Source organism: Gouania willdenowi, chromosome 6, assembly GCF_900634775.1.
Source record: "Gouania willdenowi chromosome 6, fGouWil2.1, whole genome shotgun sequence".
Classification (NCBI taxonomy): Eukaryota; Metazoa; Chordata; class Actinopteri; order Blenniiformes; family Gobiesocidae; genus Gouania; species Gouania willdenowi.
The window spans coordinates 31,144,758-31,159,872 of NC_041049.1; the positions used below are offsets into that span (position 1 = coordinate 31,144,758).

The following is a 15,115-nucleotide window of genomic DNA, read 5'->3' on the forward strand; positions in this document are numbered from 1 at the left end:
AAGGGAACCCCCCCACACCCCAGCAGAAGGGCTGAGACCCATGGCTAGGAGGCAACCAGCTCCTTGCCGTGAAGGCAGCACCCTAGAGAGCCCTTAACCACCCTCTTCTCTAGCGGCAAGCACAGTGAGCCCAGTGATCATCAAAGGCAAGTCCTCCTCAGCCCTAGACAGCCCACTATAATAGTATGCGACACACCAAGAGGACTCAGCCATGGACAACAGCACAACAGGACATGAGCAAGGCCACACCAGCAGTCATACTAGGGTAAAGACGGCTTCGTGCAACCCAGAAGGTCCCCTAGGGTGAGCCACCAAGCAAGCCATTGCAGAGAAACCCAGCCCCCTGCCTGGTGGGTGACATGCCCACCTGCCAGAACAGGAAGCACCATTCTTAGGGGCCACACAACCCACTCCCTACTGTGCCCACTCCCCACACTGGCTAGACAAGCCAGCCCAGGCTAAAACCACCAAGACACGAGGCCAGCACCCAGCCGTACCAGAAGAGGAAAGGCTCTATCACACACCTTAAGAATGATACAGCTTGGAGAGATAACGCAAAGCGAGTCCCAAGTGCCACCCCAAAAGCCCACTCGTCCCACCGCACAATTCAGCTGTGTTTAAACTCCACACAATGGACCAACCATCCACAGAGGGGGCCAGGTCCCCACCCATTGTGAGCACCCACCCTGATATGGTGGGTAGTTCCATTCCCTAATGGAAAGAGGCACTTCCCTAACCCCTGTGTGTATGTGAATGTTTGAGGTGCAATTAAATGAATGGCACTGGGCAGGAAACAGTGAGCCACACCAACCCAGCCCTTGTAAATATGGGTGTATGTAGTGCATTAGTTTTAGAGGGTAGAGGGCAGAGGCCGTGGATCAGTATTAGTCGTACCATTGAATTTGCAGCTGGGTGTGAGGTGGAGAGTCCAGGTAGGAGGCCTGTCCGGTGTGAGGCAAGCCCATCCACATGGCAGGCCACTAGAAAGGATAGATTTTTCAGACACGAACGCTGCTTCACAGGCTCCAGGACGGCACCGAGAAGTACGGCCAAAAAGCCACACCTGTGGCACACCCCGAACCACACTGGCCCCATGGCACACCATGGCACCCCCCACAACAGCCCAATACTAATGCGGTCCTCCCCAGTTTCCTAATGGCACTTTACATGTTTTTAATTTAATAACATTTTTAAGCAAGCTCATATTGTATTTATTATATTTTTTGACATGATTAATGTCCAAGGCTTCAAAGGATGAAAATGTTTATCTTCAAAATAAAACATTTTATCTGTGTATGCTTCTCAGCCAATTCATTTGTGTTCTTTGGTGCCTTGCTTCTCTTCTTGACAGCAGAGCCACACCACTGATATCAAGTACAGCCCAAAACAAGCAAGGAAATCATAGTGGTATGCCACGACAAAAAACAGCACCAACAAGGAGGTGCATACCAATGTTTTGGAGACATTGATGCAGGGAAAGGTGTCAGTCTCAGAGCTTTCATGTCTGCTTGATGCAGCCTGAGCAATGGTAGAGTCTGTGCACACCTGCTGATGTTCCTCCTTAAGTGCAGTGAAGTGTTGCTCCTCGTCCACAGATTCACTGATGGGTGGCATTGGTGTGGCCTGCAGCTTGCTCCTGGTTATAGAGGTCCTTCTAGCCACGGTGACGCTAGTGTCACTGCTCCGTTCCACTGTGCTGACCGCCCTCAGGCAGTGCATGTATAACTCCACCTCATCATCTGAGTCAGACTCTGCTGAGCTGCCCTCCTGGCTAGTGTGGTAAGATTGTTCTGGAAACATCTCTTCATCCAATGTTGGACATTTACTCTCCATGTTTGGTTGATCATCTGTAGCATATATGCAGCTTTGGACTTCCTCCTCATTCTGAATGTGTGTGTTTTTGGCGTTGCTCACTCTCTGCTGTTCATGGTCCAGAGCAGATGTATCATCATCAACCCCATTTCGAGGACACTTTTCTTCTGGATATGCCTCTTCATATTCTCCGTCTTCTATCGTTATTCTTGAGTCTGCATCTACAGTGTCAAAGTTGCAATCTGGATTCTCCTGCTTTTCCTCCTTCCTCACACCTTCCCACTGAAAACCTACATGACCTTCATCTTTTAACTCTATCTGCACTTCTTCTGGGACATGCAACGTTTTAGAAATTACTTCATCTACCTCTGAAGACTGTATCTCCGTCTCTGGGTTTTTTGGTATGTCTCTTTCTGGTTTCTCCTCTCCTGCTCTCTGTTTTGTTTCCTGTCCACACCTTGGAACGACTTCTATTTCAATCCCAGCTCTGGATTCCACAACAAATTCGCTTTCAACCCTCTCCTTGTGGTCTGAGTGTGAATCTTTGGCACTTCCCTGGACATGTTCTTCCTTGCGTTCTTTATTTTCTGCGCCTTCCTCTGTCACTGTGGTGTTCTCTTTCTTTAAATCCACAGGCTCCCCTTCCTGATTACTCATTAAAATGTTGGTTTCTTCTTCTTCAACCATCATTTCCCAGTTTTTAGTAAGGTCTAATAAACAGTTACTTGCATTCTGTTTGAAGCCAACCACCTTTCCAGTGTCTTCATCCTTTATTCCCAAACAAGTGTTGTCATCTTCACTAATATTTGCAGCTGCTGTGAATTTAAAGTCATCAGTGTTGACTCTAGGATTTTCTCTCTGACATATGAATTCCTCACAGCTCTTCTGTTCACACTCACTACACGAATCAAAATTATTCTCTGTTTCTTTCCCAACTGTATCTGTGTGATTATATATCATATGTTCCTCCTTTGAAGGAGAGTCAGATATTAATTCCTTGGATCCTTCATCTTGGTCACCATCGTCCTTGTCTCCTCCTCTTCTGGTACTTTCTTTTGTTGAACCAGTGTCTTCTTCCCCAGCAGGACTCTCCGGCACAGCATTCAGATATTCCTTAGCTTTAAAATAGTTATCTCTACTCTCTGTTAGAGTGCTGCAGCTTTTTGGTTTTTGTCCAATGTTAGAGTGTAAGTCTTCATTCGGACCTTCTTTCAGACTCTGATGTCCACCCTCCTTTCTCTCAAACACTTGTTGAAACAGTGGATCCACCACGGTCCCAAATGTTTGGTCGATTTCTGCACTGCTTTTTTCGTCTTCTTCAGCTCTGTATGGATTCTGACAGCTTTTCACAGCTTTAGTGTTCATCCTTTCCTGGTCTGAAGGACTGTCATCAATATCTGAAGCTCTCCCACCTCCTGTTTTTAGGACGGTCTCAGGTTTCGCCAACTCACTGTCAGAGCTGCAGACATGTGCAGGTGATGGATTGTGAGTTTCTGGAGCTTCAGAAATTATCTGAGAGTTTTCTGATGGTACATCTGTGCACTTTTCATCCACATGGTTTAGTTCTGCAGGTGATTCTTCTTTATTGCCTCCAGTTCTTTGGGCAAAGTAGTCCATCACTTGAGCCAGCTGGTCCGTCTTTCTACCACTTCTGCTGCTGTTGAGCCTGGTCTCCATCTGTCCGTCAACAAGGAAAGATCAGTTTCTGCTCACTCACACAACAGCTATGCTGGAATTAAATGATGTTAATATTGCATCTCTCTGGAGTGGCTTATAGATTTCAAAATACCCTTTGCTTTAACTCACATTGACAAGATTAGAATCTGAGGCAATCAGGAGGAAACACAAACAGAACATATGAGGTGTCCTTTAGGTGTGCAACGTGTTACATACATATTACCCTATGTGCTATTCAAGTTGAAGTTATGTGACATTATCCCAGTAAAGTGCATGAGGGTCAGGTTCAGTTTTCTGATCCTCTTGTCCTTCACAGAGACACAGAGCTGTCTCTATTCATTCTGTATTTACATGTCAAAGGCTTTGTCTGCTTTATTGAGCAAGTTTGGACTTTTAATAATTAAAGAACAATTTTATTATTATGTATTTTTTGTTTATTGTGGAAAAGGTTTTAAAGTGAATAAAATAGGTCTTGCATAAGATTGTACTGATATTTTACTGAGATCTCAGCTGATTGACAGTGTGAAATAACTTACTTTAAATGATAAAGATGTACAGGTTTAATGACTCTGAATCTGCAGCAAACTGGACTATTGTAATGGTCTTCATCAAACAGCTACAGCTTGTTCAGAACGCTGCAGCTCGGGTCTCAACCACAACAAAGAGATCAGAACACATTATTCCAGTTTTAAAGTATTTACACTGCCTCCTAGTCAGCCTCATAATAGACTTTAAAGTTCTGCTGCTGGTGTATAAATGTGTGAATGGGTTTGGTCCATCAGTGAGATGTTAGTCAGGTATGAACCCAGCAGGTCTCTCAGATCTATGGACACAGGTCAGATAGTGGAGCCCAGAGCTCATAGTAAACATGGTGATTCTGCTTTTAGTTGTTATGCTGCAAAGAAGTGGAATAAACTGTCAGCAGAGCTGAGTCAGCATCTAATGTGAACATTTTTAAATCAAAGTTAAAGGCACTTTTTTCTCTACTGTGTATGATTGAGAGATAGATTTTTGGTCATGTTGTTGATGTAATGTGTTTGTTGAGGATTTAAAATGTTTTTGCTGCAGATTTTTAAGCTGTTGAATGTTTTCTGTAAGCACAGTCATTGAGTTTCCTTGTGTATGAAATGTGCTATACAAATACATTTGCCTTGCTTTGCCAACAGACCCTTAATAATGAATGGGTCATTAAGGTCATTAAGAGGTCAATATAGCAGAGGATCATAACAACCTTCTTCAGGTATTCAAAGTCCACTTTGATGCCTTTGATCAATGGATAATGTAAGGCTTTAGACATTGTCATATCCCTTTTCCATCACAGCTTCCAGAAAAACTGCAACTCACACACTGTGTGGTTTCCACTCACCTGGGCTTTCTGTTCATGTTCCTCAGAAGTTTTTGAGGGACCATAAGAGATGGCCTTGCTGATAGTCAGCCCATGATTAAAAACATCTACAAAAAAAAAGAAAGAAAGTGAACACTTTTTCCATAAATGTAGTTTTGTGTGATTTCACTATTGGTATTAACACCGTTTATTCAGGATAAGAAGCAAGGATGGAAAAATTATATTAGAATGTTAGATAATCACCTTTTGAACTTTCCCCCCGTGAAGACTCGTTTGTTGTTGGAACCACAGTGGAGAAATTCAGACTGTAAAAAGATTTAATCTGTTAAAGCAGATTATTTTCTCAAAAAACAGAAAAAAACATGGAAAGTAGATTTACTTCAAATGGATTCATATTTAGAGTTAAAGGGCTTCCACTGCTGTCAGTGAAGACAAAAAAAAACTTTTATTGGTAGAGTTGAAAATAAGTGTTTGTCTCAGTGAGATCTAGTGTTACATCTAAAACAGAGGTTCTCAGCTTGTGGGTCCAGTCGTGACGTCGCGAACACTTTCAGTGGGTTGAGAGCATTTGTCTGTGCAAAAAAAAGGTAATAATTTCTGACTATTTTTAAGCACATTGTTGAACAGCATGTGTCTTGTGTAGTTGCAATAGTAAGACAAAAATTAATTTTCATAAAATTTCAACCAATAAAACTTGCACATTTTTTTCTTGAATTTATTTCAAAAATATGGATTAAAACTGCTGCCTATGTTGTGGACTTGATGCAGTTTAAGTTGACTTTTATTTAAAGGGGCAACAAACTAAAACTTTTTTTTAAATCTCTGGTTTAAAAGGCATCATGTCTGCATTGAATACATTTGGGAATTGAACCATTTTGTCAGATTTGGGTCGTGACTTGTTTTTAAAGGTGTGGTAATGACTCCCCAATCCAGACCAGTTAACAACTACTAAATATGACTATATTAACTGCAGTGTGTTTACTCTTTAATAGCCCCCACCTAGACGTTTTTAGGCAGCTCCTCTTGCTTCCATGTGCTTTCTCCTTCTTCGTTCTTATTCTATGCTGACAGCGAAGCACATAGTTCTTGTTGTCATTGTTGGCCCAGAAAATGCCAGCAGATGTCTCATAGCGCAGACAAAAATCCACTTTGGCTCCCTTGATCCCGTATGGAGGCCCTAGGGTGAGCTTAAAAGAGAAGCAGTCGGTCCCACAGTCACTGGAGCCTGGGATGTACTCAGCCAGAAGGTCAAAGTGGCTGGACCAGGAGTCCAGAGAGGTTCGGATGTAGACGGCCTTGTTGAAGGAGATGTTCAGGACTCGGATTACTCCTCTAACAATTGTGGTCCCGGGAAGTATCTCCAGTGTTTCCAGCTCAACCTTCTTCTCCCTAACTCGAGTGAGGAGCTCCTCAGTTGACCAAGGAAGGGAGAAGGTTAAAGGTGAGATAAAGAACTCCTCAGCATCGCTACCTTCATTGTCAGAGGATTCGTACCCTGGCAGCTTTGGTATGTCCCATAGGCCAAACTCCTTCACTTGCACCAAGCTGAGGCCTTTGGCATCTGCAAAGGAAACCCTCCTGGAGCCACTCAAGGGGGGCTCAAAATCCAGGTCCTCCTCAGTGGAGGAGCTCCTTCTCCGTGGGAGAGGTGAAGATTTGGGTCGGATGCCGATGACCACTTCGCTATCCTCATCATCCTCGTCCAGCAGACTGAGGGCCGGGACCCCCAGGAGCTGGTTGGCCTGGTAAGGGCTCAGTTTTCCCACTAACTCCATGAAGTTCTCAGGAAGAGAGTCAGCAGCGAATGACTACAGAGCTTCTGCTTCTGGCAACTGACATTCAGAGCTGTGACTTAACAGATGGAGTCCAGTTACAGATGACATTGTTGCGAGGGCCAACACTATTAATAGGCCAGAGGGGACCTATGCTATGTGCAGCAGGCTAAGCTCAGCAGGACAACTTACTGAGCACTGTTTTTTGTGGAAAGGAGCCCTGAACGTGATATATATATATATATATATATATATATATATATATATATATATATATATATATATATATATCTAAACTATAGATAACTATAAAAACACAGAAAACGTTAATTGTGTGTTTTTTTTTTTTTTTAGTTCAGAGCAGTAGTTTTGCAGTCAGCTCTGCAAAATGCAGTAACCACGGAAAGTAGTGGGATGTATGCTGCATCTTTAGTAATGATTCCAGGGGCCTGTGCGCAGAACTTTTATTGTCTTTACTAAATTGTCACGCAACAGTCAACTTCTTCTGCAGGCTTAAAACAGACATAGCATTTCTATCTGTGTTATGTTAGTGCGCCCTCTGCTGGACTCCTATGTACTGCAGGGAGCATCAAGTATAAAGCAAGAAAATAATAACTAAAAAATACTGTATCAACAAATGATAATCTGTGAAACCACAATGTCCTATTAAGAAAAGTAAATACTACACCCAGCACATTCAAATGTTCTACAATTTTACCAAGCAGCTTAAAACCATCAAAGCTCCCAATTATAAAGTAATCAATGTAACTTTAAAGCTGCAAGTCACACCAGCACTGATTGATCAGTTGTTGTTTTTTACTCATTTATTTATATGTCTGTTTATATGTTTCTATTTGTGACTTCATTAATTTTGAAATAAAGAAAAGATCAAAAAGCAAATCATGCACTGATTGAGTGGCCCCTCTAGCACTGTATTAGTCACAGGGGTTTGGGCCCATATGAAAGTTTTTATGTGATGTTATTTACTTATTTATTTTTTTGTGCATTCATTGTCTATTTGTTTAAATGTGATGAGTGGCTTTGTTCAGTTACTTGGTTGACAATCGGTGTTTTAGAAAAAAAAAGAGTGGGTCACTCTGTTTTGATGTGGTATTGCTGCATATGTTGAGAAATGATCCCTAGACAAATCACTTGGCTAAATAAGCAAAAAGAGAAAATGTTTATTTTCTTTTAAGGTTGCTGTGTGCTGTGTGAAACTAAATAAAGCATGGAAGGACTTGTCCTGGATTTGACACCCCACTAAAACATTACCACTCAGATGGACTTTGACAAATGCAGACATGGGTATAAAAAACAAACAATTAAATGAAAATAATTTTGTAATGTTTAAGGTACAGTAAACGGTGTTATCACAGGCTTACTCTGGTTTCCTCCCATATTCCGCTGAAATGTGGAAAAAACACTTTTTAATCCCTTTTAATTAAAATGTGAGTATTTAACAATGGTCTCTATTGCATAATAACTTCTGGACTGTATGTTTTCATAATTATGTAAAACCTTTCAAAACTGTGAAAGTACTTTATTCTGGCTGTTTTTCTGATTTAGTTGAAATATAAGGAAAAGGCATTACATTTTTAAGCATAAAATTGCTAGAGAAAGAAATCTCTGCTCTTGATAAAATAGTTTTTGAGTAATTGCATGTAGTTGCTGTCTGCATGTGTTATTGTCTAATCATGTGCAGAGCAGAACACTGTGGCGGCTCTTCAGCCTTAGGCGCTTTACACCACTGTGTTGTTCAGTCATATATATATATATATATATATATATATATATATATATATATATAATATTTTTTGTTTCTGTATATGGTGCTTGTTTTTCCCTATACTAGCAAGTAGTATACACTTCTACCATTATCCACTAGTGCTGCTGCAAAGGGCTTTACTGTCCAACTATATCATTCTTTTACTAGTTCATTATTACACAAGTTTTTTTTTGCTTTATTATTATTATTTTTTAATAATTTAAGGGATTTAAAATATTGTAAAAATGAGTTGTGAAAGGCATTAAAATGAGGTGAAAAATTGTCCAAGTATGATAATATTGTTGATAAAGAAGTCATGGTGTGAAATATTGATCATAAGACCAAAAATAATATCCTTTTCTGAAAAGGAATTTTGTGTCGACTGCTCTCTTTTCTCTCCTTCCACATCAGGCACTGCGTCCATTGCACAAGTAGAAGCTGATTCTGATTCAACAAGCTTTCAAAAAACCTTTAGAAGACCAAAATTTAGGGCCAGTTTTCCAACAAAAATAAAGCCTTGTTCTAGACTAAATCACATGTCTATATATCCAGGAATTATTGATATACTTTCTCAGAGAGGGATTAAAATACTGGTGGTGTCAGACTCAGTCTTGAGATAAATAATCTCCTTTTATTGAGAAAGATTAGTGTGCCGCTATAGCACTGACACCTTTTACTTCACGTTGCGCACTAGTAAACCACATGCACTCCAAATTAGAGCATTACTATGTTTGATGTCAAATTTATGGTCCAACGGCTTTCCATAGTAGTCATGTAAATTTGACCGAAGAGGGGAAAATGTCAGTTGTAGTAGACACATATTTAAATCAATGTATTTTACCAATTGAATTGAGATGAATTACTGAAAACCTCTAATAATCTTCTTTTCTATGGTTGCAGGCTTTCTTTACACTGAATAAAGTGATTCACATTCACAAGTCAAATGTGAACAAAGTAGGAAAAAAAATTTGTATCCTTGTAAGATCTAAACGTGACTCCTGGGGATGAATGTTCCTTTTTCTTTGTTAACATCCTGATGTCCTGTCCTCTGTCTCCTGTCCTTCTGTCTCTGCACTGGTCCTGTATCTAGAGGTTTTGCAGGTTCTCGCCATGCATGCACAGTAGTCTGATGGTGGCTGATTTAGAGTCACAGATCTGCAGTTATTTCAGACATTTCTATACACTCTAGGGACAACACATTTATCAGCAGCCTAAATTAAAACCCTTTTATTTAATTGTTTTTAACAGACACACTCATATGCCGTCCAAAAAAAAAGAGCTGTAAATACATCTTTGATATAAGCGACAGATGTGATGTCCCAGAGCTCTTTTTAAAACTCTCCCATTTCTAAATAAAGTCACACACAGCAACGTTTGTCTCCTCTAAAAGAAAAGACTCTTTGTTTTCCATTTAATACAGTAAATGATGCTTGATTTGAAGCATTTATTCACATTAGGAGATAATAAATAATATTATAACCACAGCATGTGAAGGTTTTCAGTGTAAACCTCAGAGTTGACTTTATTAGACTGCTCTTCCTCTAAATCCTCACCTATTAGTGATTTGTGCGTTTAGCAGCAGAGGTTTGGGTTCAACCTTCCTTATGTAGAACCTCAGGTTATTATATTTTATTCTTAAAGGATTATAAATGATTTTTAATAAAGAATATTTTACAAAGATGAATAAATTAGGTATATTAAAGTCTCCATAGTGATAAGAATAGATATTTATATTCATTGATACTTTTATTTCGATTCGTTAAACATTATTTTTTTATTTAAAAAAAAATGTTGTTGATGAATATTTAATTCTAATATATCTTAAGTTTATGTTCCGTTCCTTTCTACTGCTGATTGTCCCAAACCAGTATGTGATCCATCACAACAAGTCCAGTGCAGTCCATGCAGAGACATTGGTATAAAACATGTCAGTGTGGTAATGATGTTTATAATAAAGCTCTGATTTTAAAGCTGCAGTGAACAAACATCTCTGTCTGTCACTTCTTCACCTGCTTCCATTGCTCTGATCTAAAGCGTGTCAGCTGTGACTCCTCCCCCTGAGGAACATCTCCATCCTCAGCTTCCTTCCATCCTCAGTTCAAAGTGAAGGACTGCCCATGGAAACATCTCCACTCTGAAAGGTACGTGCAGGCTTTAACACATATTATATGCTTATGTGTTGATGGTGAGCAAAGATTTTTGGACTATTTCTGTAAACTTCATCCATCTTTTCTACAGGAAACCTATTTCTGATTTCCAAAGTTTACCTGTTTGATCTTTTATCAACTTATTAAAACAGCAAATTAACTAATGATGATCAGAATCTTCACGAGAAATCATTTGGATAAGGGTATTTCATTTAAAACCAAGCTCAGATTTGACGTCTTGAGATATTAACTTATTATAGGAAATTTGCAAAAGTTATATCTCCTAAATCTCAACTGGTTTCACCCACATTTTACCACGGTTATTAAATTGTGACCCAGTTTTTTTTTTAGAATTCAACCACAAATAACGTTTTTCTCTGTTAGCTTTTGAAAACACATATATAATCTTTTTAAAAACATAAATCTCTATATTTTCCTGTGAAACATGCATTTCAGAGCATGCCTGTCAAAAGAAAAGTTTCTTTCAAAATAAAAGACAAGTCCAACATGAGAGATATTAAATATCAATTTATTTTTAACCGGCTGTCCGTGACCCACCCAGTACAGGTCCGCGACCCACTTTTGGGTCCCGACCCACCATTTGAGAATGACTGTCCTAAATTACAGTTAAATAATACATTATTTAATAAAATGTTGTATAAATGTACAACATTTAGAATTTAAGTAAACAAGTGTGTGTGGTTTTTGTTTTTTAAAAGCATTTTATCAATCTTTTCATATTCATATTTTTTATTCTTTATATCCTCACATTTCTTCCTATCTTTTATTTGTCAATTTAATTATTTTTGCTAAGTGACGCAGCAGTTTGATGATTTTGAGCAAGAAGTAAAGATTCCTCACATAAATGAACAAAAAATGACCTTTTATGAGATTTACTGTTAATCTGTTTTATTCTATAGTTTTATCTTCTTGTTTTCAACCTAATGCAGTAATAAACACATATTATAAAATTGATCAAAATACAGATATAAAGAGTTGACATCCTTCTTATTTTCTTCAGATGATGTGCAAAGATTTAGCTTTATGTGTGATTTTATGATTTATTTTAATTTTTTACCGAGATTTAATCTCATCTTTTAAATTACCTTCATATATCTTTAATACATCTTCATAAGCAAATACACAAAACAGTTATAGAAATGGAAACAGGTTATAAAGATTTTGCATTATAAAAAATGTAAGTTCATCACATTAAATAAACACCTTTCTTTGCTTATAAGTAATAAGTCATTTATATTTAATTATGTTTTTGATGATCCATTAAATTCAATAGGAAGCCTTGACCGAACAAGAAGAGTTGGGAGTTTATACTTTATTCTAACATTAACATTTTGTATTTTTTTTTTTAATTTCAGGAGTCAATGGAAAAATGTCAGACTTCATTGAAATGCATATTGACTTTCCATCACATCATGTAAAACACAGGACCTTTAGCTCATGCATTAATGCCTGTAATCTGCATCAAAATCCAATGAAATATATATTTTAAATGAAATACTAAACACGTTTTACAGATTGGTTTACAGACAAAAGCACCTTCATTTTAAGAAGTAATAAAAAGTGATGATGATACTTAGGGAAAAGAATAAGATCTGATAAGTGTCTAAATTACACTGGCTAAAAAGCATTTGTTTTAACATTCCAGTTAACCCTTCAAAGACAAAAGTAGCTCATTTTAGCAACATATTTCTGATTTTACCTCATTTCTAATTTGAACTTTTTAAAAAATCCCCCCCCCCAAAAAGAAAAAAACAACAAAAAACAAAACAAACAAAAAAACTATCACTTGTTTACAGCAATGTATCAGAATCAGAATCAGAAAAAAGCTTTATTAATCCCTGAGGGGTAATTAGAAAAGCAAAGAGCGGCATATTAAAAAACAGCAATAATACATACACAGAAAACAAGACTACACAAAGAGGTAGTAAAGGCAAACTAGATGATGCAACGATGCCAAGAGAGTGCAAAATGCAAATGTATAAGTTAAGAAACATTTAAAATAATAAAAATAACAATAATGGGAAAAAAAAATGTATATAACAGATTTTTTATTGTTAGGTCTGTGGTTGGCCAGCTGCCAGAAACTATGAGAGTGGTAAAAAAAAATGTGTACAAAGGCCGCCTATATTTCCATATGTATTTATCTAATGAGTCATTTGTATATTTATTTATTTACTGTCGGGGCCATGTACTGAGCAGTGTCTCTGCGTTGTTTCAGACTTCCAGATGCCAGAGTCTCCTCTCAGCCCCACAGTGGCTCAACAAACCCTCCTCAGCCTCAGCCAGGACGGAGCCTGGAGTCAGCAGCAGAAACAGGTCCATCCATCCATCCATCCATCCATCCATCCATCCATCCTTTTAATCTTAAATGCAGAGGTGAAAGTAATGGATTACAAGTACTCACGTACTGTAATTGATTTGCTTTTATGGGTACTTATTGGGTCAATTTACTTGTATTTAAATACATTTTAAAAGAAATAAAGTAATTTGTTACATTTCTACACGCAACCATTACTGAGTGAATTATATATTTTTTTGTTTGTGAAACAACAAAAAAAATGAAATAATCAGACAACAATCAAATGCATCACATCATAGCCGACCAATCAGATTAAACGTAATGCACCGTGCCATAACAGCACTGAATGCCGGTTATTTTAGTCATGCCATTTCTGATCAAAGCCCAGGCAATTTCTTCGGTTCAGGTTGTGGTTTCTCCACATTATGTTGTTAGCCACAAATTACCTTTGGCATGGCACTGCTTTACACTTCATAAAGCCTGAGAATTGTTATATTTAGAATTGAATTAATTGATGTTATTTTATTTTTAAAAAGAATTGTACATTTTGAAATTTATTCTATACTGATGCCTTTGTGGAAAATAAATTAAGTTCCAATTGTGCAAAATTTGGTCTCTTTCTTTTTAAGTTTATACATGAGATGTTTATTGTATGTATGCAAGGGAACCATGGCAACATTTATTACCAAAAATAAACATGGGTGGGTGAAAGTAACTAGTAGCTTTTACTTTGAGTACTATTTAACTGAGCTACTCTTTACTTGTACTTGAGTGCTTCATGTATAACTTACTTGTACTTGTACTTGAACACATACAGTATCAGTACTCTTTACACCTCTGCTTTAATATTGATAAGATAAATAAATGATGTAGCTAATGTTATGGGGTTTAGTATGTGTTTTTGTTTATTAAAGATTTATATCTGTCTTTTGTAATGTCAGATTATTTGGTTGTTTTTTGCTGTTTTGGTGGATTTTAGTTTGAAAATGTTTTTGTATTTTGATGTAAAAAATTTCGCGATGCTCTTGGTTTATAAAAGGTGCTTCATCTAGATAAAGTTTGATTTAATTACGTTGCTTTTCACTGTTGTTTTAGTTTTCATTTATTGATTTACTAGAGATTTGCTTAGTGACTGTGTTTAAATGGCTTTCCTTTTTCATCCACTTCTAGTTTTGACTATTTTTCTTTTTGTCACTCTTTGAACATACTGTCCGTTTGCTTCCGTTCTCTGCAGCCTTCTCAGATTTCAGTCCAATAACCTGCTAAATCGAAGACGTAAGATAAGATAAGACTCTAAACCAGTCGTTCGTGCCGTGAGGCAAGTCCGGGTGTGCCCTGGGATTTTTTGACAACCACATATTATTATTACAATATACAACTACACAAAAATAATGATTTTTTAATGTACTACTTTATATGCACTCATTTCATCGTACAGAGGCAAACTGTATCTACACTTTTTTTGTTGAAATACTTAGTTAATAAATATTTCACAAGTAATATAGTTGTCTTTGTCACATTTTATTTGGCATTAGTAAATAATTATGCACATTTACAAATATTGTACATAATATGAGTGATAACACATGTTATAAAAGCTATTTTACACAATAGGTGTGCTTTCAGACTTTGACTCATCCTTTGGTGTACCTTGGGCACTAAAAGTTTAAGAATTACTGCTTTAAACAATGGAAACAAGTGAAAACTTAACAGAAATCGTGTAAATTCCATGAAGCCCATGTTGTGACTGGCTCTGGAGACCTGAGACCTTTCTGTGGGAAGTTTGCATGTTCTCTCTTCCACGGCCCACAAACATTTGTTTGGGTATTTGGTATCCGTTGGTCTCCCATTGATATGAATGTGTTTGTCTAAGTGTGTTCACAGGCGCCACAAGAGTGGAACAGTTTGTATCTCAAATTCACACACACACACACACACACACACACACACACACACACACACACACACACACACACACACACACACACACACACACACACACACACACACACACACACAGAGCAGCCACGGACAATCGCACATGTATCATTTTTGTGTAGTTTGTACAGCGTGTGTGTCTTTGGTTGGCTCCTAATGCAGTCAGGTCTGTTTGACTGTCAAGGGCAATGATCGCTCTGTTATTCAGCCCATCAGTGAGAAATCTTACCTGTTATTATTCCTCTGGTGTTCAGCCTCCATTAAAACCCACACACTCCTATTAAGAGCCACAACAAGCATGAAATTGTGTTGCTAATTAAGCGAGCACCCATCACCTTG

At 37.9% G+C, this 15,115-nt stretch overlaps 1 protein-coding gene across 1 annotated transcript; it reads right to left on the reverse strand.

Moving 5' to 3' along the window:
- Window positions 1-1,246: 1,246 nt before the first annotated feature.
- On the reverse strand, window positions 1,247-6,679 carry ppp1r3ab (protein phosphatase 1, regulatory subunit 3Ab). The gene is made up of 4 exons (XM_028451729.1): window positions 5,834-6,679; window positions 5,078-5,139; window positions 4,856-4,941; window positions 1,247-3,489 (listed from the first exon to the last, which is right to left on the reverse strand). Exons 1-4 carry the CDS (start codon window positions 6,607-6,609, stop codon window positions 1,312-1,314), a joined length of 3,102 nt encoding a protein of 1,033 aa, XP_028307530.1. The 5' UTR covers window positions 6,610-6,679; the 3' UTR covers window positions 1,247-1,311.
- Window positions 6,680-15,115: the final 8,436 nt, after the last annotated feature.